Source organism: Plectropomus leopardus, chromosome 15 (assembly GCF_026936395.1).
Source record: "Plectropomus leopardus strain MGB_pleo_1.0 chromosome 15, ASM2693639v1, whole genome shotgun sequence".
NCBI classification, from domain to species: domain Eukaryota; kingdom Metazoa; phylum Chordata; class Actinopteri; order Perciformes; family Serranidae; genus Plectropomus; species Plectropomus leopardus.
In genome coordinates, this window is record NC_142190.1 from 28,900,997 (window position 1) to 28,925,229 (window position 24,233).

Below are 24,233 nucleotides of genomic sequence, written 5' to 3' on the forward strand. Positions count from 1 at the left end.
AAGCACAGTAGAAATGCACAGAGCGTGAACATCAGACATGGAAAGAGTTCGTCTTTCAGTGAATGCTTTCAAGCGGAGCTCATTGTCCGCAGAAAAACTCTGCTCGCTTCGAGAAAAGGCACATAGATGTATCAACATTAACATCACAAGACAGCACTCTTGCACTAAATGTGTAGCAGCCCATCAATGCTTTAAAGAAAAGTTCCGAATTAAGCTAAGTGCATGACGGGGGGGTCTGTGTACTTCTTGCACATTGTTTTTGATTTGAAGTAGTGAGCACAGGTCCTGGGACTCTCCTACTTCAAGCCACTGGAATGCCTCCCTCTCAACATTCTGGGGCTTCCTGACTTCGAAATGAGGCGCTGGTCCCCACATGACAAGAATACTAGTTTTTCTTAATGAGCCCGGGTCCTAGAGTGAGACACATTTAACACAATGTAGCTCCAAGGCTGCGAAAAGCTCTTATAAAAATGTAACAGCCAAATCCTTGTTTAACACTCAGAAGCGATGAATACTAATAGAAAACAAAGACAACACTGACAGCATTCATTTTTTCCCTGAAGTGATTTTATTACAAAGTTCATGAGGACTTACAGTATTACAAGAGAATTTGTCAACATGCGAAAAACGGAACAAAGCAGAACACAGGAGTTTAACAAACTGGTAAGATAAGACGATCCACTGTTCACGATAAACATAAAAACTGATTAAGTCCTCAGGAGGTGGGAGCCGGTGAATGACTACAGTGCAGGCATAGAACGGCCACATTCACACTGACTCAGCAAAGGTCAATCCAACCAAGGCAAGATGTGCACATCTCAAGAAAAAAACATGTTACAATTTTTATATGCCATCGGCTTTTCTCAGAACTTTTAGAAAGCTTCACTTGTATGTACATAAAACTGTACAAAAACATGGCATCACAAGCATTTTATCCTATATAAATATACCAACAATTAGGATAACAACTAGATTCTCTCTTGCAAAGACATTTTTTCAAGGCAATTGTCTTTGCTCTAAATGAACTGTGGGAAAAAAAGATGAAATGTTCAGTTAATTTCAGTTCGTTTTTGCAGGGGGGGAGAAGAAGGGGGCCTTTTGAATATGAACCAGCACTGACATTTCAGAAAGTCAAAAAAAAAAAGAAAGAAAGAAATAAAGAGTAAACAGTTTCTACCAATTATCTTTGGAATTCATGCTAAAAATCTTTGCCTGCTTTGACGGCAGACACAGGGGTTGTGGAGATCTATGTACACTACACCAACCAAAAGATTTCTTTATTTTTTTCCACACAACCACTTTTCTAAGAGTCTTTGATCAGTAAATAAAGAAAAAAATAATAATAATCTCTTGCCAATTTCAGTACAGCAATTTGTCCATCTGTCCACAGAAATGATCACCATACAATACACACTACAGAGAGGCAAAAGATACTCAAGTGAACATTAAATCAATGTTAAGTACAAATTAAACAGTATTCAACATACTTTTGAGTGTATTTTGGGTGTGTCATAGCGTCCTCTCGCTTTGATCAAGGGGGGAAACGGGTCTGTGTTCGAGAGAGACGTAAACACAGTTCATTCAGCATGAGTTCAAAAGAAAGGTCAAACCTGGTGATATATTGTTCCAGGGGTGAGTAGCAGGAGGTCATTATCGGCTGGAGTGAAAGAGCCCAACTCATTAAGAAAGGAGGGAGAAATAGGCCCAGGCTTGTTTTTTTTATTTTTCAACAGGACTTAAATCAAACTCCTGCCATGCTGTTTGGAGCAAACAACCGAGCTATCTGCCAACAATTACCCCCCGTTTGTTTCACGGCAATCAAAGAGACAAATCTGAAGATTCACGAAAGCGATAAAGCGTACTTAGGCTGGAATCGGGGTTAAGATTTAACCTAGGAGATAAATCTGGATGTTGTGAATCTGAATCGAGCTGTTTAAACAGATAAAGTTGTGATTGAGGCTATGTGACATTGGGTTTTATCACTCGTTGCTATCTTTCGCACTTATCATTAATTCCAGGTCAGCGATCGCTGCTTTGAGTTCGCGGAGCGGCTATCCAACGGCTCTGAGAGGGGTGCTTGGGGGAGCTGTGGGGGTTTAATCACAGTGTATCATGGCTGTTGTTTGAATTTTTATTTCAGTCACTAAATGGCTTTGAAAACGGCATAATGTGCTTTCTCCCCCTCAAGGCAGGATAATCGCCCACCTTATTTAATCATGGCCATGTCCAGTAATTTCCATATGTTTTCAGTTTAATTATTCTAAACGCGGCTTTCAATGGCAGCCTGATGAGGTAAGTGCTGATAAAAATACCCCTTTTAACTGATTGTGGCTCCGCGGGGTGGATTTGCATTATCTGGTGGGTGCCTTGTCCTGGGGGTGTGCTCACACATGCCCTAGCTCAGGACTCATTACTCACCCTAATTAGGAAATGTCCATTCAAGGCTCTTCCACCCTTACTCAGAGCCACAATCTCACTATGGAAATACTCCGCAGAGGTGAAAGGTATCTACAAATCTAATCAAATCAATGCTTAAATCAAAGACGGCAGCCAGCTCCACGATGTTGTAAGGCAGCCTAGTGTTGTCATCATTAACGTCCAATTACTGACTAATACACAGTGTCCTTCAGACATATCCTTCAGATTCACTCGAAAAATCTTTGTAAAGATAAATGAAGCCCACGGGCATGCCCTATTTTTTAGTCTCTGTTCAATAGCCAGAGGAGGAAAAAATGCCTTATAATTTATTAAGCATGTTGTCCTCAATACAAGGAAAATCATAATTAACAGGAGTTGCGGTAAATCAAGCCGGACTCCTACTATCTAATCCTATGTCAAAGCTCGACAGCATTCTGCGTTTGTAGGGATTAATCACCGTCATTAAAGATATACTATGCAGGATTTTCCTAGAAAACAATGTATACACTGAAACACATGTAATCCCTCTCAATCATCACTTTTGACCCTCTCTCGCTGTTTGTTGGTGTATTTTTCTGCAGAGACTCGACACTCTGACAATGCTTTTTCCTTCTTATTTTCTGTGTTGAAGAAAGGTGAAGGGTGGGTGTGCCCTTCTTTTCAGTTTCCAACAGTTCTCCTTTGTGTCTCACCATAGGTTGCGCCCTCCCCCCTACTCGCCATGACGAGCTGTTTGGGTACACCAGCGTCTAATCACTCATCAAGGACATGGTGGTTAAAAAGCCAGGAGAAAGGAACAGTCGGGGCCAGTGGGCCTGTTTGGCAGCTTAAGTGCTGTGTGTTGGTTGCAGTTTGACGATATTTACGACTGGAGTCTGTTATCTCCCGTCTGGAGGGAAGCTGTTGAATCTTTTTTTTTTTTAGTTATTAATTGACATAACATTAATTACTTCTTTAAAAAACAAAAGAAAACAACTTAAAAGAAAGTAGTTTTAAGTTTTTTAGCGTACTTTTCGTATGACAATTTTTTTGTTTTTGTAAATAAACTAGATTGTATGACGAAGCTGAAAAGATGTCACCCATTGGTTTGTGGACTTTTGAGGATTTTTTTGGAGCCAGAAGTGACCATATTTGGACAAAATGTTGGAGTCGTAGAGGAGCAGGTAGTGGATCTGGCTCACAGAGTGAGGTGGAGACTATCAGACAGCTTTTTACTGAAAGCGGCCCCACCCATAAATATGCGTAACTTTGGGCCTCAATAAAATGTAAATGGGTGAGTTAAGACTTTTTGTACGCCTCTATTTCTTTGCTTTTTGTGAATAAGCTTTCACTTTTAGTTGTACACATACTTCCTGCTCCTTTTTCCTGTTTTCTCCCGGTTAGTTTATTTTGACTTTCCATATCCCCTGAACCTAACTGGGGAACTTAGCAGTGCTAAAAAGTGCTGATATGGCATGGGACAATGCCGAACAAGAGTGAATTTGGGTTTGGCTTTTGTTTTTACTGGCAGGTAACAAACAATCGCTACCCAACAATCCTGCATTGTACACCTTTAAATCCAGTTTTTATTCAGACATTCCTCATAGTATGGACTATAACTCCTAAAACTTATCTGTTATTAGACTTTACATTGTCTGCAAATGTATGCACTGTGTTGAGTTCACCTCTGAAGAAGTACTTAGTGAGAACTTTATAAAGCAAAGATGGTACTCTCCACACAGAGCACTCATGTAGCACGTCAGCTTTAAATTAACTTCCATGAGTGCTCAAGTTCTTCAGTGGTTAGCCGCGCTCGAGTGCCCTTTCGTGTAAATAACTCTGAATTCATTAGATCTGCACAAGTTCTTATGGATGATGAGGGGGAGAGGATTGTGAGAGCCCATCTGATTGTCACGACAGAGAGGAGCTTTACTGATACACTGCTATGATTTCATCAGCGGAGTGTGTGTCACGAGGTCTCAAATGAAAAAAAAAAGCCAATCAGAAAGTGTCTGGTGAGTGCTCTGGTCATTGTGACTGCGGGGTGCTGTGGCCAAGTCAACCGTTTTCATGATGAACGATAGGTCACAGTGCTGAGAGTCAGTGGAACATAATGTCAGTTTAAATGTTGCCACACAGCTTTCTCCACCAGTGGCACAGCTCTACAGGGAGCAGAGGTAAAGGCCATTCTACTATGATTTGGGGTCCAAGGTGTGTGTATATATGTGTGTGTGTGTGTGTGTGTGTGTGTATGTGATTGTGTGGAGCGGATAAATGCCTTTCACGATATCAAGCTCCACTTCTGGAGATGGTTTCAATCAAGTTTAAACAGCAGCAGCAAAGAAAAGCTTAAATATGCTAAAATTCTGAGGCAATTTCTTCTTCTTTTTTTTCAGCTTATGCCAGACAAAAATATATGTAGAACACGCCATTCAAATGTATATACATCACTGTACATTAAGATTGATTGTTAGTCAAAAGTGTTATGCCTTCTGATAGGGCCGGACTGGCTTTCTATGAAATTATATCTAATAATGGCACAAGAGCACTGATCACAACTTTCAAATTCAAGAGATCACTTCACAGAATGGGACTTGGCTAACTACAACAATAATTAGTTACTACTAAAGTAGCAATTGCCATCTGCGTTTTTCCTTTTCATCACTGTCTCCTTCAGGATTTTGTATAAATAAATGAGTGAGTGCGTCAATTAACTCTGTGGAATTCTTAATAAATATGCTAATAAATTAATAATTTAAGGAGGATATGACAGAAAACAAGTGTTCATGCCAGTGATCGGATGAGTCACAGCCTATTGTTACCTACAAAACGGGCATTGGCTTCAGCATGTGGACAGCCTGTTTCTTCTTCTGAAGTGGGTGTAACTTTTCTTCCGTTGTGCACCAATCAGATGATATTCCTCACAGGTAAATTTCTCTTTTTGGAGTGTGGGCAGATGGGGAGGTGGGCGGGAACTCGGAGGCAACGCTCAGGGGCATCTCCTCCGAGGGGCAGTCCTGACTGGCGTCGTGACCGCTGTTGGAATAGGCACTGCGGGAGGGTGGAAGGCGCGGCCGGTGCTCCTCACCACCCAGCCTGGCGCTCCCGTTGGCAAGGCGTCCCAGGCTCCCTCTCTCCTGGTAAGGCACGAAGGTGGAGAGTTTCGGGGGGTTCCTGGTCTTGCGTACGGGGGAGGGATGCCCGGGCATCCAGCAGGCATCTGAGTGGCCCAGCTCGCTACACTCAGTTGTGCAGTTTCCGGTCATTGCCACGTCAGGGATGGAGCGGATATCTGTGAGGGGAGAACAGCTCTGTCAGAAATGGCCTCATGCTGATACACATCACAACATCAAAAAAAAAAAAAGTTGTAAAGAGGCATTTGTGAGCAGAAATGGTGTCATCTGAAATACCCCATGAAACCCACCCCCCTCCCCTTGATGTCTTTGCAGCTGTTGCTAAGCAGTCAGCAGCAGTTGCTATGTAGCTGTTGCTATGCACTGTGTAATGAGCGCTACTGTGTGTAGTCCACTAGCTGATGTGATACATTCAGGAGATGGCGTGCTGCGTCTATGTCATTTAGAAGTATCCAACAGCAGTCTGTCAGCAGTGTTTGTGATGTATCAATGTACTGTTAACGTGTTTAATACATCAATTTATTGATTTCTACCATGTGCTGTGAATGCTGCTTCACATATGTGTCAACGTAAAGAAAAGAGGCAGCAAGAATGGACAAAACAGTCGACACACACTCTGCAGACATACAGTGTTTGGTTACAAAGGCTGGATCCCTTTAGGGGTAAACCATTGTTGAATGAGTTATTGATTGACAGTGCTGAAATGAGTTTCCTGCCCTTGATTATCATCCATTTTTTATTCAACTGTTCCTAATTAAATAAATGGGTCTATGACCCAGTGACCTCATTTAAATGTACAAGCTGTGAAAAAGCTCCAAAATAAGTTCAGCCGTCACTCAAGAGTGCGACACGCTTTCTGAAAGTGAAAAACTGCACTGCAGAAGAATCCGTGTTATTTGTTTACCCCGAAATGTGCAGCTGGCAGCTAATAGACTTGTTAAGCAGCCCACCTGTTGACAAGCTAAACACACAGCCCAGATTTAATGGAAATACCACTCAATTTATCTTTGTTATCCCTTCAGACTCAGACTGGGACAGCCGGATCAATGTCTGCGAAGAGAGGAGCAGACGACTGAGATCAGTGAGTCCACGACGTCACCCTTGTGTAAACTTTTGATTGCCGTGATAAATGCATTTACTGTAATGCCTTAGTGCTGTCCACGCCTTGAAAGAACACGTCCATCACTGGAATGCACTGTCTTGTTTAGGCAGCCTACAGGACAGTTTGTGTGAAAGAGAGTAAATGTATTCGTGGAGAAAGCGGAGGGAGCTCCGCCGCTTCACACACAAGCAGGAGGAAGATGTTGCTGCATGCGAATGATGCAACCACAAGAGATGACGTATAAGAGGCAGCGGTGAGAGTTCACAGCTAATAGAGCAAATGCCACCTTGACAGTATGCCTATGAGACGTACCATCAGCATTGTACTCATGACCAGTGGCGAGATAATTATCCCGCAAAATGTCAGACCTCTGAGGCTGGAAAAACTGCATCTGGCCCACCAAGGCTTCAATCAATCAAAAGCCAGAGAGAGATGTGAGATGGCGAGGCATGACTTTAAATTTTAACCACTTGAAACCTGGATCGACATCACTTTCCTAATGCTGCATTCAGATGCCTTCACAAGTATTAAAACATTAAAAAAAAGAAAGAAAAAACAAGGAAATTAGCATTTGGCAAGAAGTGTTCCACATATTGCAAGAAATGAAAAAGCTAAGAAAAATGAAAAATGTCCAAAAACATACATTTATAATTACTTAATATGATCAATTATATATTTACAAATATTTTAAAGAATTGTAATTATTTTTTAAGCAGCTTTTTTCAAAGTCATTTCTTTTTTTGTTTGTTTTTATTCTTATTTTTTCCCCCTTTGTTCTTATTGTATTGTTTTTATTTTATTTTTTACTCTTTTTCAGGTAATTTTCATATACTTTCTTTTGCCAATTTGTGTCATTTCTTCTTAAATTGCTATCCGCCGTCATCTTCTACCTTTTTACTAATTTCTTGTTAATTTTTGTGTAATTTCTTGTTAAATTGTTTGTTGCCCTCTTCCCATGTTTTTAAAAGAAATCAAGCCAATTTGCTCAGGTTTCAAAGATTTTAACTTCTTCATAAAAAGTACTGGAAGGTTTAGTTTCTCATTTTATTTCATTATTTATGTCTAAAACAGCTGTTCTTCATGGGTAATCCACATACAATTGTCTCATTGTTTATTAAAGAATGCATAGCTCCGTCTTTTGTTGCTGTTAATCTCATTGTCTCAATAATCCTAAATTACTAGATGTTTAGGCTATTTAATACATTCGCTTTACAATTGAGCAACATTCTGCAGTATTCATGCTTAATTATATCATTATGCTTAAGTGGCAAATTCTTCTCTCTGTTTACAAGGCCAGTGTCAATGATTCTTTTCAAACCAATGAACGACGCTTTTATGCCTGATTAAGGAAGAAGAATCCGAATTCGGAGCTCTAAGAAAAAGACGAGGCGACGGCGGCAAAGAGTAGCGCCTGTGTGTGCTGTCTCATGCATGATGATTGGAGTTTCATTTTCTCGGCTCCGCTAAGAGCGTTGTCTGTATGCATCACTGCAGCGAAATGGACTCTTGATACAAAAGATGTTCATGGGAAGAGAGTTGGGGGAGAAGGGTTTTTGAAGGAGTACGCTTCTGAGCACAAGCACAGTCGTGTAGGCATCTACTCCAAAAGGATTTCACACTTGATTAAAACCTCTCCACAGCTTCCAGGAGGTTTATGCCACACCAAGCGCCCTTGTGTAAAAATTCTGTGTAGCTCTGGAAATCGGTGTGCAGAAAGGGGAAAAAAGGTACATTTACACAGGTTTTTCTAAAACACTTCACACGCCACAATCGGGCATGTTTCTCCCTCTATGAATTAGACATTGTGGGCATATGTGTGCATGAAGGGGCTTAGTATGAAAGCATGAACAGAGAACTCACAGAGACAAATGCCGAAATGTCCCGTTTTTGCCCGCTTAATGTATAATTTCTCATTTAGTCTCACAAAAGACCGCATAAAAGACATGAAGGTTAACACAGGCTGCCACTGACTGTCAGGTTGGTAATTGACTTTAGGTCGACTGTGTTTTTAGAAAACATAATTTGGACTTAATGTAATGAAATGCCAGCTAAAAGAAAACATGCAATGCAAAATGATGCCATGCACCGCTGACAGGAATTAAAGCACATTCCGAGCCCTGCTCATCATCATCAAGGGCCAGAAAATCAGCGATGACAGCTAAATACGACGTATGGCTTGCCAAAATCTGCCATTTTCATCCAACAGCGCCAAAGCACATATCGCACGTCATCGACAGAGAACATAGACGCTCTAATGCCAGCTATTTTAGTGGGCCATTACCTTGTCTGTTGGTGTTTCATCAAAATTTTACATGCTTTTATTTATAAAGTACCTCTGACATATTGTCTGTTGTTGTCTGTTGTGTAACAAATGAGGGGTCTATATTCAACTGCAACCTGTCGTGTTGTTGCGTGCCGTCATTAGCATTCTATAGTGAACATAATTCTCAGTCACACATGTCAGCTCACACAAAAAATCCCACCATGAAATAACAAATTGGTCATCACAGCGTGTTATGATAGGGTGTATCATTTGTGAAAGAACAAGTTTTTACATTTGCTTGCTCTGACCTCTCCATCACACTCCAAATCTATCTACAAAAACTCAGTACCGATAATTATACTTCTGTGTCCGCCTTTTGCTGTGGCTATTAGCCATCTGTAGCTGTAGTACCCACTTACAGTGCGGCAGAATACCGTCTGCTCTGCAAATCAAAACACACCCCCGCGCTCGGCTGAAACGATCATTGTTTGAATATTTGGTGGATGTGATGAGTCAACCATGGGGGTGAAGGGTGCGCGGTGGCAAAAAATTGGTATTTTCTAACCCACTCATGCCTGTTTTCTCCTGTACCTATACCTGAAATAAATCTGCCCACAGTCTGGAACAAACCTTTTACAGTTTATAGTCTTGTATGTCATGGATGGGCAGCCAAGGTGGACAATGGAGGACAGATGGGCAAAGCACAGCACTATTATGCCAGTGGCTGGAACAGGCTGACTGGATTTAGAGAGCTTGTGATTTGGTTTTGAAGAGCAATGACTCAATGACATTTCTTACCCTCTGCACAGCAGAATTCTTTTCCTCTAGACTTGGAGATAGATTGCACCTGTAGCTCCCTGCTTTAATATTGGGTCAGTCCCCATCTGCTTGCTTAAAGCAATATGATGGAGAAAAAAAAAAAACGAAAAAGAAAAACAGTAATTTCCACCTTCTCACACCTTCAGTACCACGCCGACGACTCACAGTGAACCCTAGCAAAGCTTCTAAAAGCACCTCCACTGCAGTAGCATAACATGCACTCCACAGTGCAGTTACAGAGTGGGGGTACACACAGAGCTTAACCCCCCGGCTGACAGATACATGTGAGGGGTGGGTTTGCATGCTGCTTGCATCAGGGTGCCAGTGGGAGGTGTTGAGTGTCTGAGGCAGGCTTCCTCATCGTCTGATCCCCTGCCCACGGGCATGGGGGAAGCTGCCTCTTCCTGAGATTTCACACTGCTCCTCTCTGTTTGATTGCAAATGCTGCCTCTCCCCACCGGCTGCTTTCCAGCGTGCGCGCCACACCGCTATGATCGATGGCGAACAAATATGAGAGACCCACAGCTCATAGAGGGATAACGGGGAGGGGGGGAAACAGCTACTATCATTTGGGAGTGCGTGAGTGATATTAATGGTGTATTTGTGGTCCCTGCAAAACAGTTTATGTGGTAAATGACTAAAAAGTTCTGGGAAACAAAAAGCAGAAAAGAAGAAATATCCACATCTGAGCAGATATTAGTGTCTGGTGCTGGTTATCAGTGTAATAACTGGGTGTGCATGCATTCTGTGGTTGTCATACTCCGTGAGGAAAAACAACAAGAAACCGGGGGTTTTGTATTTCTTTAGCTACGACATGTCAAGTCTTGTTATTCAAGTGTTCAGAACAGTTTCTCACAGTAAGCAGAAGCTACCGAAAACAGTCTCTTTTTTTCTCTCTCTCTCTCTCCAGAGGGGAGCATTTTTAAGAGAGGGAAACTTGCTACAAGCACGCAAACATAGTGTTGACGTGCACATTTTTCCTTGCTCATTGTAATGGAATACAAAAGAACAACGGCAGAGCTTGTAACCCCAGACATGCACTTTCACATCTCATGAGCAAAATTAGAATGTGTAGGCTTGAAGGCTTTGGCACCTTACCTATACAGAAAGTGACATGTGAGATAAGGCTGTGGTTAACTGTTTAGTGACAATACTGTGGTGTTATAATGGGTGTGAATTCATGAATACAGCATGCTTGGTGTACAACAGCTCACATACACATCACCTTCTTTAGTAGACAGAATTGTTGGAAAAGTTTATTTTGACACTACTATAAAAACACATTAGTGCATCACCTTACACCAGATGTGTGACTGAGTCATTGTTTTTTAAATCATAATTAATAGTGTCTCCCCCAGAATTAGAATCCTACAATCTATGAGTAGTGGTAACTGAGGTTGGTGGGATGGAGGCAATTTTCCTGTTTTTTTTTTTTTTTTTAATTATTTTATTTTTAAATTTTGTATTTTGTGTGTGTCCCTGTTTAATCATTCTGTGTCCCCTCTCTAAATTTGGACGTTTTTGCAGGTCCATGATCGCATCGCAGGTGGAACTTGTCATGAGTTCTTTTTTCCTCAGCAGCAGTTTGAGGAGTTTGAGTTGCAAGGTGGATAATTGATCTGTCAAAGTCAGAGCTGACCTGATCAGATCAGAGAGATGGATGAGAGGAGCAGCGAGTGAATGCAAACTTTTAGACTGAGCACAATTAATGATTAAATTCACTTTCACTGTGCCTGACTTACGCTGCTCCGTCTGTGCCTAGAGTATGCTATGGGGTCCGAGAGTACGGTGGAATAGACTGACTGTATAAGTTGTGCTTTAAAAAAATAAAATCAACTCATGGCAACAGATGTTTTGATCATGATGGGCCGCCACAAACAAATGAATGTGTGCGAAACCCAGAGTAAGTCTCAAGTCTTTGCACTCAATTCAAGTCTTAAGTCAAGACTGGCAAGTCCCAGGAGAAGTCCATAACTTTGATTTTTGAGTCCTAAAAGAGTCATAATGCATTCTTCAATAAAAGTAATGGCAATGTTAAATTAACAGATATCATATATGCTTTTTGAAATTTGCACTTTTTTGTTCAACAAGCTTGTTAAGAAGTTACTTACATGATAATTCCGTCTCTGTTTGGTCTCTAAAAAAGAACTAGTACGTGTTTTGATTTATCTAGATAATTAATTCTCGAGTCCACAGGAAGTAATGCCAGGGTGAGCATTTGCACTGAAGTTTGAGGCACATGTCTCCTCTACGCATTCCTGTGAATTCTCGGCTTCCTGAGCAGGCGGGCCTCTCGCTGACAAAGGCTGATGAGTGGACATGTCGGCCAGAGGCACGTCAGGAAAAAGCCGCTGTAGATGGTTCAGTGGGTGATGGTACACCTCCTGTCAGCTCTCTCACCATCCACCATTTTGTCTTACAGTTCCTTTATTTGAAGACTGCCTTTTATATCACTGCATTTGACAAAGCCTTAGCACCTGCTGACAGATCACGCTATGCACCGGCTCCTCCAATTGAGAAGTTGATATGCGGTGTGATATGTCAACCAATACTAAGGCTTTGTCAAACTGTGACACACACAAGGCATCTTCAGATAAAATAGATTCAAAACATTGGTGGGGGACGTGGGGGAAGGAAACACTTCTAAATGATGATGTCGTTGTTTTTCTAAGTAATATAATGGTTTCTCTGTTGGTTGCACAGAGGTGTTTGTGAAAATGCTTGTGTGAAGAACAGCTTCATGCCTCTGCCCACAACACTATGTTTGGCTTGCCGGCCAATTACTGACTGGAAATTGCATTCTGAACCTTGACAACACAATATTGATCTGCGGCAGCTGCCAATGCAAAAAAAGGCCCACAACAAATTATTTATCACCACTGTAAGAGATTCAGGTTCATGATTATCATATAAGTCTAGTTCCTAGTTTCATGACTACTCTTCAATTGGCCTTGAAAAAAACAAAACTGATATTGTTTAATCTGTCAGCGAGTGGGACTGAAAGGTTATAACCAATAACGCAGAGAAAATCCCGAGATATTTCCCCCGGTTATTTGCATTAAGACATTACAAAACCTCAAGTACAGTACATCTTGACTGTAGACCTACTGTTACTCGAGTTAGCGTTGCCTTGAGAGATGGCTACATCGCTTTGCCTAAATCTTTTATTAGTGCAGTCAGCTTGGATAATAAACAGCAGTGCTCTATACGCTGTATTCAATCTCATATTCATGCAGAGAGGGCTTCAGGGAGAGGAGAATGTGCGTGTCGAGTTTGAAAGGCATTAGTTCGACATCAGTGCCTAAATTTAGAAATTTGCATTTGTTCTTTAGGCCAATACAGGTATTTTATTAATGCTGCTCATTTAAATCTGAGCCATAGCACATGTCGGGATGCTAGTTAGTTAGTAAAATAGAGACATACTTAAGACATGTGTTCAGTATGATGTAATTACATTGAACATAACATATGTGGACAGTATTAATAATTTGGTGTTGCTTATGAAAACTGAATTATCATTTGTAAGGTTACATCCTAACATCATGTAACATCAAAAAAAGGAGAAAAGACAGTTTAGCAGTAACATATTGTTGGGAAATTGATTTTGTAAAGGGCTATGAAATGTTATAATCATAGACAGTATAAATGTGTATGCTATATTTCCTATTTGATGTGTATGCAGACATTTCCAGTTACTATTCTGTAATCTCTGCCAAATTTGGGCCAAATTTGGGCTCAGCTAATGGCCTTTTGTTGATTTTTTTTTTTGTTTCAAGTTTTGGTGGGACTTTTTGTGGATGGCTTTGGATGGTGGTGGCATATAGTTGCGACCTACTCATCAGGATCAGGACATCAGCTCATCAGTTTGTTATACTCCTGCTACTTCTGCACGCTAGCCTGGTTGACGTTTTTAAATGTAAATATCAGTAAATATCAAGAAAAGATGAAAAAGAATGAGCACCAGCTGAACTAGCGACTTGCTAGCAATTTTTTACCTGTGTTAGAAAATAAATTGAACAGCCATAGTGCTGCATCAGTTTCTACTGGAATATCAGAATATTTGATATCCTTTGATTCACAGAAATTTGGCTAAATCCTTGACAGCGTAATTCAATCAGGTAATTCTTTTTCTATTTGCCAGTCTGGCAGAGCAGAGGAAGAAAAGAATAGGGGGCATATGCTTTGGGGTGAATAAGTACTGGTGTGTTGGTGTGAATGTGAGGTGCTGTCCTGTTCCTGCTGCAAATCACTGTTATACTGTGTTTAAAGGAGGCTGTAAAAAGCGGTTCTGTTTGTGTTCGGAAGGAGCGATCGTCGGATATGTGGATTATTATTCCACAACCAGAGACCGTTGATTACCAGAACCATCTAGACACATGTATAATTATAAAGCAGCAGCTAACAATTTAAGAAGACGCACAAAAGAACTAAATTACAACAGTTAAAGGAGCTGATGGGATCACATTTCACTGTACTTATACGTTGTATAATTTCATGTGTCAAATAAATGATTTGTTGATTTATTTATGTGATAACCTGCATAGATAATTACATTCAGGCCCACTCTACTCCTTTTTTCTCTTAGTTCTGAAACAGGAAACCTCACATTTCCCATTCAGTTTTCTGTGCAATTTAATTAGAAGCTCAAAGAAATGTAGACTAAATCCCTGCAGAGTGGGGTTGTGACTGGACGCTCAATAGGCTGATGATTTTTCTCCCCGTTTTTGTACTTTTTGTGTGCCACAAAGTGTAACTCCATTACGAATTCTGCACAGGTCAAGGAAGCTTAGCCAAACTTTGTTAGAAAATGTTAAGAACACATTTCCAGCCCAACAACTTGATTGACTCTGCTTTGCTTAGTTCTGATGTGAGTGTGCGTCGGTGAGCAGCAGGAGGCTGGCGCAGACCAGCTGATGAAAAAAAAAAAACGATGCGAGACTTTATTTGGCTTAATAATTGGTGACAGTGCTGAGGTTGGAAGTGAAGACTGAGAAATTAAAGAAATACCAAAAATATGTTTTTGTGAAGTTTATGACTGATTTAATGATTTAATGAAAACCATTGTCAGGATAATTAGACAGCGTGTTTTATCGCCCCAACCCTTCTCTGATTAGTGTGTGACATTTACTTGGAGAGTCACTTGTCTATTCCTGTCTCACACGCAAACGTTCTTTCTTCTTCATGTCTGAATGTCTCTTTCTTGGTCCCTGCCTTTGAAGCTTTCTTCCTGCTTTAGGCTTTCACATTTGCACTCTGTGGCCCTTTCTACCACGGTGGCAGTGCTCCATGGCCTCGTACTAGCAGGTAGGAGATGTTTCATTTTGCAACGACAGAGAAGGGAACATTTGCTCTTGCTGGTAAAATCGTCTGTTGCATTTCAAGCTGTTTATTTCCTTGAACCGAAATTTCCTAGAAACACTTAACTGTAATGGGCTTTTTCAACACGGGTCGCAATATGGTACTGTTGTGCTTTTAGCTTTGTTTGCCGCCCACACACTAACCTGTCTCTAAGAGCCTCTATTTCTATTTAACCCATTACAAATTCACTTTCTTGATTTAAGTAGAAAATGTTTTTTTTCTTTTGTATTTAGACCAGCAGAGAGTTGAAAAACGCCCCAGTATACAGTACACCCAATATGTTGACTGGATTCTGTGTTCAAATCACACCAAATAACGTGGGTGCAACTCATCGAGACGTTTCCTTAACCAATAAGATAATCAAAGTCTTTCTTATATGTGATCTACGGCTCTAATAATCAAAGAGGGAATTATTATCCTCACAGGATTTTCCCCTGGAGTTAATCCTGTGCACCACTTTCATGCTCACTATCTTTCACTCATTGATCTTATTGACATGTAAAACGGATGTCTTCCATGATCCATTTGTTGTTTTCCTTCCCCTTTCGATCAAGATGTTATCTCTCTTCTAATTCTGCCTTTGATTTCCACGGTCTGCAATGTGAAACTTGGCTACAAGGGAAAGTTACCATGAACTCAGAAAAGAAAGAAGAAATTAAGTGAAAAGAACTGAGTTTCAGGCCCAATCCCAATTCTCCCCCTTGGCTATACCACTCTGTTTTTGGGGTAGGGTGTCCCATTTCTTTTGGGAGAACAAGGGGTAGCAGTCATCCAGCCCTCCAGGTGACCCCCGCAAATGGAGTGATTTCAAATGCACACTGGACAGAGTGGTAGAAGGAAATTCCAAAATGCTTTGTGAACTCCAGCAGCCTAAATGTAGTACGAGGAAACAAGCCCATAAAATTAAGTATATCTTTGTAAATAATTATGCATGCATATTAAAATCTCTTGTGATATTTTAGTTTATTGCTGAAGCAGAAGAATATGTAATTTGATCATTCAGAAAAATCGTTACTGTATAATTTTTCAATAATGAATTTTTCTGTTTCAATGTTTATTCATTACTTTTCGCTATCTAACTCTTTCAGCCATTTGTGACTTACTTTTGACTACATTTTAAAAAGTTATCCATTACCTGTAGCTAACTAATGCTAATTCAACTCTTTATTAACTACTTTTAGCAAACTATTTTAACTGTTTATTCATCACTTATAAAAAACTAATGCTATTTTCAGTGCTTATTAGTTTTTTTTTCACCAAGTAATGCTATTTCAACTGTTGATCACATTTAGCTAACTATTTCAATCATTTTCCACTACTTTTGGATAACTAATGCTATAACAACAGCTTATCAATTCAGTTAACTGTTCCAATCATCTTCCATTACTTTTAGCTAACTAATGCTATGTCAACAGTTGTAGTTACTTTAGGCTTTCTGTTTCACCGATTTATTCATCACTTTTAGCTAACTAATGCTACTTCAACTGTTCAACAGTTGAAGTAGCTCCTGTTGATATAACAAAAGGAGTCGCATTCCCTCGGTTAAGATATTTCAAACCATTCTAAAGGGTCACTACTCAGTCAAGGGCACTCCAAAACTACATGTACAGCCAAGGGGGGGAATTGGCATAGGGCTTGAGAGACATTCTCAACATTTTTCATGCCTTGTGGGCTACATGGCCTTGCCTATGGCCATGGTTGTTGAGGACAACTTTTATCATTCGATCATACCTGGTTCATATTCTTAAACTAGACACCAAGTGGTCAGGCTCAGGTTGCTACCAGAGCAATATGTAGTGTGGATGCATTCCAGGCAAAATGCATGTTTAAGCACATGTGATATATAGGGATAACTGTATTATTTAAATCTGTGTTTATTATTACCGCAGTTACATTTTAATGCCAAGTATGGAAAACCACAGACATAATCTCACAAAATCCGATCTTTAGAATCATGTAAGCAGTCCATGCGGCAGCTAAATAACAACCCTGGAGAGGCAAAGCTTGATTTGACCATTTACTGTAGATGGAGAGTTGCTGCATGACTGACAATTCTCTGGGAAAGTCAAAATACTAACGCAGTCAGACGGAAAGCCCTGCAATGAACAATACAGCTGTGTGTTTGGAGCAGGACAATTCAAATTTATAACATGATGAAATATGAAAATTGCCTTTTGTGCTGCAGAGGGAAAAAGGAGAAGACAAGCAGCAGTCTCCTAATGCTGCTCTGCCGACAATAGCTTTGCTGACAAGGCTTTGATTTAGGCAAGGGAGGAGAAAAATCACATGGAAACATCACTGAAAATATAATTATTAAAGGAAGCTAGAAATGTCTGTCTTTAAATATGGACTTAAAGAGAAACCCAAAACACAGAAGGCAGCAGGGGGTCATCATATCGGCTTTTAAGGCCAGCATGACTCCCCCGCCAGTGTTGTTCCTCACTGATCCATTGCCTTCAGCGGCTTGTGTTTGATTGACTTTTACAAGCTTCAGCGTGGTGAAGATGGGTCAATGATCATGTCCTTTGATGTTGCTGAACCCCTCCAACAAAAACAATGATCCAACGCAAGAACACAGTTGACCTAATATTCGCTCAGATACGGGAGTGAATGTGGCAGAGAGGCAGGAACACTTGGGCAAATCTGCGAGGCTGAATTTTTGGTTAATTGAATGAAGACCACACCTGCACTTTAGTGCTGTCTTGTGTATTAAAGGGACATTAAAAAGCAATATAAATGTTTTACAACATTAAAATAACATAAATGGACAGGACATCCACTACATTATGGGATAATAAAATGAAAATTTAATGAACTGATGGGTAAATTGGGTCATGTACACAGTGCAGTAGTCTGGGTGTGTCTGTGACCCTGCATTCGAGGCTGTATCTCCATGTTTTGCTAAAATGTGGAGGCTTTTCAAAGATTTTTTTTAATAATGTTGGACACATCCACTATGCCTTTATGTCATGTGAATGTGACTAGTGGTGAGCCATATTGGGGCTATCAAGTGCCACAGAGCCATAGCAATAACAACAATAAAGCAGGGAAGAAGGAAGAGAAGAAGAAGGGAAAAAAGACATACAGCAAATGCACAACAAGAGTAAACATCGCTGTCGCTTTTTTTTATTAAAGTGGCTGCACTCGCCATCTGTTTTTTCACTGCCTGTGGTGGCTGCGTGTTTGATGGGTACCTCGTCTCCGGGCTAGATACTGTTTCAAAGAAGACAGCTCATCAAGATGAGTGACAAGTGTTGAGACCTTGCAACATGGTCATCTGAGAGGTTAGCCAAAGGGAAAGTGAACAAAATTGTATAATTACTTAAAATAAAACGGCCCTTTGGAGGTGACCGGAGGATGTGAATGAGGATCTACACGTCTGTGCACAAACGTGCACAAATCTGTCACACTTTTACGAAGAAGTCAAGCACACTGCTGAAAATAAAGGACAGAAGCTACATCATCATGTAAAAAATTGGTAAGAACCACACTACTTTTGGCTGGAGAACAAGGGCTCTTTGGAGATAGCACTGGCAAGAAAGTGAGTTTTAAAAGGAAATTTAAAAGCCAGAACATCTGTTGGAAAAAATATTGTGATGGTTTTGTGTAACAGGCAGTGTTATAAGTAATCAAGTAACTGTAACTCCGCTACTTTGGCATTAGGTAGACCATTTCTGATGAAATAATGCAATTATGAGTGAAATGAGTTCAGTTCTTGTTACTTTTGTCTTGATCATAGCAGACAAACACAGCCCTAGATTTTTTTCTGGGTTATGCACTAACTTCACCCGACCTTACAGCAGTGCATTGCATGAGATGAATCAATCAATCAATCAATCAATCAAGCAATCAATCAGAATCACACTGTCACTGCACACAACAGCCAGCAGTTCAGGCAGTCTGAGGTTGCTGTCCTGGAACTATGGACATTGTTTTTCCCTCTTCAAAATCAAGCTAAAAATATATATATAGTGGTTCGTTTTAGTCTATGTGGTGGTGCAGGAAAACTTTAAGCACATCAAAGAGCAGTCATTTTAATCCTATGAAATACCTGGCAAAACAACATGCTTCTACAAAGCAAATCCGAACTCATTTTCATCAGTGTCATGTTTTGAGAGCAGGTAGCAAGGGAAGGGCCCAAACACAGATAAAACAGATGAGGGGCAGCAGGGTGAGTTCAAAAATTTAACAGGGAGTACAACAGGGAGTCAATGAACAGGCAGGAAGCAGAAGTAAATCCCCCCAAAAATCAGTGAACACAAAAGGGTAGGGAACACAGGGCTGAATGCTGGACGCAGGCAACAAAACAGATGATGTGACGCTGAAACAGGTATAACACACAGACTTTATATACACACAGGAAGGAGGGAGTTAACGACGGACAGGTGATAGCAGCAAGGCTAATGTAGGACAGGTGAAACAAATCAGGGTGGGGCAGATGATGCCAAAGACAGGAAGACAACAGTGGAAGGAGTGAGTGACAAAATAAAACAGGAAACAAACCGTAGAAGCGTGACACATAGTGATAATGCGTACAGTCATAGAAGGGGCGGCGAACATGACACAAAAATTACATGCATGTGTTAAACAGGTTAGACAGCCGTCTCTGGGGGGGCTCTAAAATAATTTACATTGTATAAAAAACACTGATATTTATCTACAACTTCCATTTTGTCATTTCTCCAAAGAAAATAAATAAATAATAGGGATGCAAAAATTTTTTTGGGGCCAATATCCAATATGCTGAAGCAACTCATTGGTCAAAAACCGATACCGGCATTGATATATCTATTTTTATCCCCACCAAATTTTGTTGATTATCAAGTCTCTTTTGTAGTACAATGAATTTCATATTATACATACTCTAATCATGATGGCGCACCCGCAGATATAGAAGAAGTATAATGCTGTTCACTGTATGTAATATTCATTCATTGTGCAAAGTAAAGAAAATACTCCAACTTATGGTTGATGTTTGGAACATGTTCACTTTGTCAATTTAAATTTAAAAAAATCAGTTTGTAATATCCGCAGAAATCAGCATGTTGGCCAGTTGCTATATATCATATCCCATATCTGATGATACCGATGACGTGCCGATGTTATCGTGCATCCCTAATACATAAAATATGTGAATCTCAAAATTGAAAACCACATTCCTATTTAAGAAATGGACTAATATCCGAAAACTGGTAAATTTGGGAAGATTATTTTTACTTTCATGCCCTAAAAATGTAACTGTTGTCTTGTCCAGCACTGTGTTATAGTGACTCTAAAATGATATAGTAGCTATGTGTGCATTAATAAGAGAGTTGACACAGATATGTAAAAGAAACACATAAGTAAGTTGAGGTGGGGGGAAAAATCAATAGAGCACAGTGCTGTGATATTTTGTATGGCAATATTGTATTGATGCAGACACCAAGTACTGATATTGTGTTATATAAATTATTAATGTTTGCACAAGAATTAAACTTTTGGTAATGTACTGGAATATAAAATAATTTGCTTTTCCAGTCCCCTGGATAAATGCTGCTGCAATAAATATAATGGAATTGAGATGAACAGACTAATCTTATTAGATAAAAACAGATGTTGACAAAGCTTTTTTTCTTTAGTTCTTGCTTAATAAATCACAATATGTTGCAACATATGTTATCACAATACTCAGCATATTGCAAAATATGTAAAATTGAAAAAATATAGTATTGAGACCTAAATAATGTGATAACATTGTATTGGGGGCTACCAGTAAGTAAGAATTTTTATATGCAATAATAATAATTTGTTGGTAATTTAATAACTTTCAAAAAAGTAACTAGTAACTGCTATTAATTACTAATTTTCATTTGCACAACACTGGTAATATGGCAGTGAAATGTTAGCTCTGTCACAATAAATGTATAACACTGTAACATGCCTGACTATGAGTGTGAGCAAGACAAATTCAAGTAATTTCTATTTAGCTTGAGGCATGTAGAATATTGACTCCATGATATACCGTGTTAACACAAAACCGCAAATTAAGAATTGATCCTTTCGGCAGGAGGAGATTTCCATTTGTGGAGAAAAAAAATAAAGAGCCTACTGCTGTTTTCCATTTAGTGAAGTGAGGGCATTTTCAGTTTTCACTGGTTGTCGTCTTCATTGAGTTTGTGAGGGCCTTGAACTGCAGTGAATTGTGAGATATCCTCAACTGACTGTGAGAGAAGCCTTAAAGCGAGAGCGGCTCCGTTCCTCTGTAACTCACTGGAAATAAGGAAATGCATGTCAGACCCATACAGTACAATTCCAGTCCCTCAAGTGCCATCCATCATTGAAGGGCAGAACACTAGTTAGAGGGAGGTTCAGCAGCTCTCGGTCCCCATCACACTATGATGGAGAGATGACCCCCGGGGCCTTTCTCTGATGCCGGCTTGAGCTGCCCGACCAACTAAGGTTGAAGTGGATCTGGCCCCCAGCCAGCGTCCCCTCCTCAATGCGCAGCGCTCTACCTGCTCTACGAATCACATCTGGGGTGAGGCTGGGTAAGCCCCACTGAGAGCAACACACCACCGCTTTCTATTTCTGCCTCTATAATTATCCTTAAAGTTCCAACTCGGGGTCCCATGGACCTGCCAGTGGACACTCAGCTAAAAGCGGCGTCTCGTATAGCTACGAGCTATACCAGTCTAATTAAGAAATTTTTCTCCATGTGTCTTTATAAACTTGTACTTTCAAGCCGGCGTTTGCACACACATTACCACCTCCAAACCTGCTGCTTCAGCATGCTGCTGCCCAGACTCACTGGCGTGGCAAGAGCAGGCAGCGTGCTATCCAATTTTTGCCTAAGTACAGAGAGCCATCCACTTTTGTTAGAGTAATACATGAGCACATCTAAAGCTTAGGGATACTGGCTTAGGCATACTGGCTAACTCATTCATTTTACAAGCTTAGTGCTAAAACCGGACATTTTCTGTGGCAGCATGGTGTTAAAAGCACTATTTATGGAACCTAATGTGTGCTTATATGTGTGTACTTTTCTTTCTGCGCATAATTCAGAACACTCATCTGGGGTTTCATCCATATTACTGTATGTACATGTGGATAAGAGCTGAGTAGCTTGTGAAGATCTCAATTAAAATGAGAACTGGGAATGTGTCTGTAGAAAATGTACCAGCAATCTCCTACTAAATCACACTTTTTCCTTTCTTTTTTAAATGTTATTATTTAAACAGCATTTAAATACAATTTTTTTTAAAAATTATTTAATTGAAACCTAGGGCAACACCACTTTTATTATGCTGCTTTCAGATGCTTTTCACGAGTGTTAAAACATTTGAGCCCCAAGCAAATTGGTATAGTTTCTAAAACATGGGAAAAAGGCAATGAGCGTCTTGGTAAGAAATGTTGCACAAATTGTAAGAAATTAGTAGATTTAGATTTATTTTTTTTTAATACAAGGGAAACATAAACTATATTAATTATTTAAATTATGTTACAGCATTCTGATAATTCTTTTAGCATTTCTTCTGGGTTATTCATCTTTTTTTTACTGATTTCTTGCAAATTTGGGGGTCATTTCTTAATCTCATCGTCTCCTTTCCATGTTTTTGAAAGGAATCGAGCCAATTTGCTCAGCTTTCAAAGGGTTAAACAACAATTTCTCACATTTTTGGTGCTGTCTCCTATTTTTCCAACAACATAGCCAATACCGAAATACAAAACCCACTGATGACACACATTCCAAGTGTAAGAACTACAGCCCAAATAATTTTCAGGTTCTGACAAAAACATGCTATTATCACAAAGTCCTCCAGTCAGCTGAACACAATGATGAAACTACAGAGAAATCGCTTTTATGTGTAAAAGAAGGTAATATGAAATTGAATGTAAGGGGTGTGGATTTATTGGAATAATGGAGCTTCTGTTCTGGTTCTAGATTTCACATGTGGCTGCAATCCCTTCTATACTATAATATTTCACTTCACTCTGAAGGATACCAATGACATACTTTGCTACAGCTAATGGTCTGAGCTGTCCTTTCTCTCACATGGCCCTTGTTCAAAGGTCCCGCCTGTCTGCAGTCATTTGACAAACGCAGCAATGTGTGCGGGCAAAGTTTGGGACGAAGTCTCATTGTTAGCAATCACACAAGCGAGAGCACATTTTTGCGGATTCAAATTGGGCGAAAGGAAATCCAGACACATTCAAAAGTGTGACGTGTTGACACATCATCAGTTCCATTTTGGATTCTGCTGCATTCTCCCATAAAGTCATTTGTAAAAGGGCTATAGTTAACCATTGTCCATGGTGTCAAAGCCTAATCCAGGTTACTGAGTTTAATTCTGCTCCAGTTAGGCTCTTCCAGTGACCTATTTGCTCCAAAACAAAATTACAAACAATCGGGGGGGTAACAAACAGCAGCAGCTGATGTGAGCAAGAGCATAATGCGTGTGCAAGAACGAGTTCGGGATTATAAGCTTATTACTCATGACAACTTGCCTCAGGGGACCACTTGTAAGGACTTTTATTCCCCAGTGAAGCTTCCACAAAACTGCCAGTCCCATGACCTGTCCCTGCTTGGGTGGTGGTGGTTCCAGCAGCGTCCGGCCACAGTGCCGGTGCAGCCTGGCAGGGTCTACCCTGCTCAATAGCTCTAACAGGCAGCGACTCTGACAAGGCACAATGACATCTGTCTGAGGAAACCCACACCCCTGCATCAGCATGCAATCCTGGCACCCGGGCAGGAGCCCAAGCTTGCATTCATGGGACAAACAAGCCCCATCGGGCCAACGATCTGCCTCAACGTATTCCTCCACATCTTTCTTTGTCCAAAATGTTCCTCAAGCTTTGCGCACAAGCCAGATTTTCAAAGGGAACTCAGGATCTTAAAGCAGTAATGGCTAAAACTGTGGTCCCCTGTATGATACTGATATGGCAAGCGCTGAAAGCAGAGGAAAATCCCTGACAGGAGTTCAAAAAGAACAAATATACGACACTACGTGCATCATCAGAGAGATCTAAGGCGGGAGAAATCAGACAGCATTACTAAAGAACCTCATTATCATGCTAATGCCATTTATTCCATTTTATCTCACCCTTCTCAATAGCCCATATGGCATAGAGTCCGCACAGAGGAAGACACAGGGAGACCTCACGCTGGGCAACCGGCCACATC

General features: G+C 40.3%; 1 protein-coding gene across 1 annotated transcript in view; it reads right to left on the reverse strand.

Annotated features, from left to right (window-relative positions):
- Nucleotides 1-545: 545 nt before the first annotated feature.
- The window catches only part of pcdh1a (protocadherin 1a), a 119,181-nt gene continuing 95,493 nt past the window's right edge, over nt 546-24,233 (reverse strand). Inside the window, exon 5 of the mRNA XM_088088731.1 lies at nt 546-5,689. Within this exon, the coding sequence (XP_087944857.1) occupies nt 5,319-5,689 (371 nt within the window). The 3' untranslated portion in view covers nt 546-5,318. The remainder of the gene's footprint in view (nt 5,690-24,233) is intronic.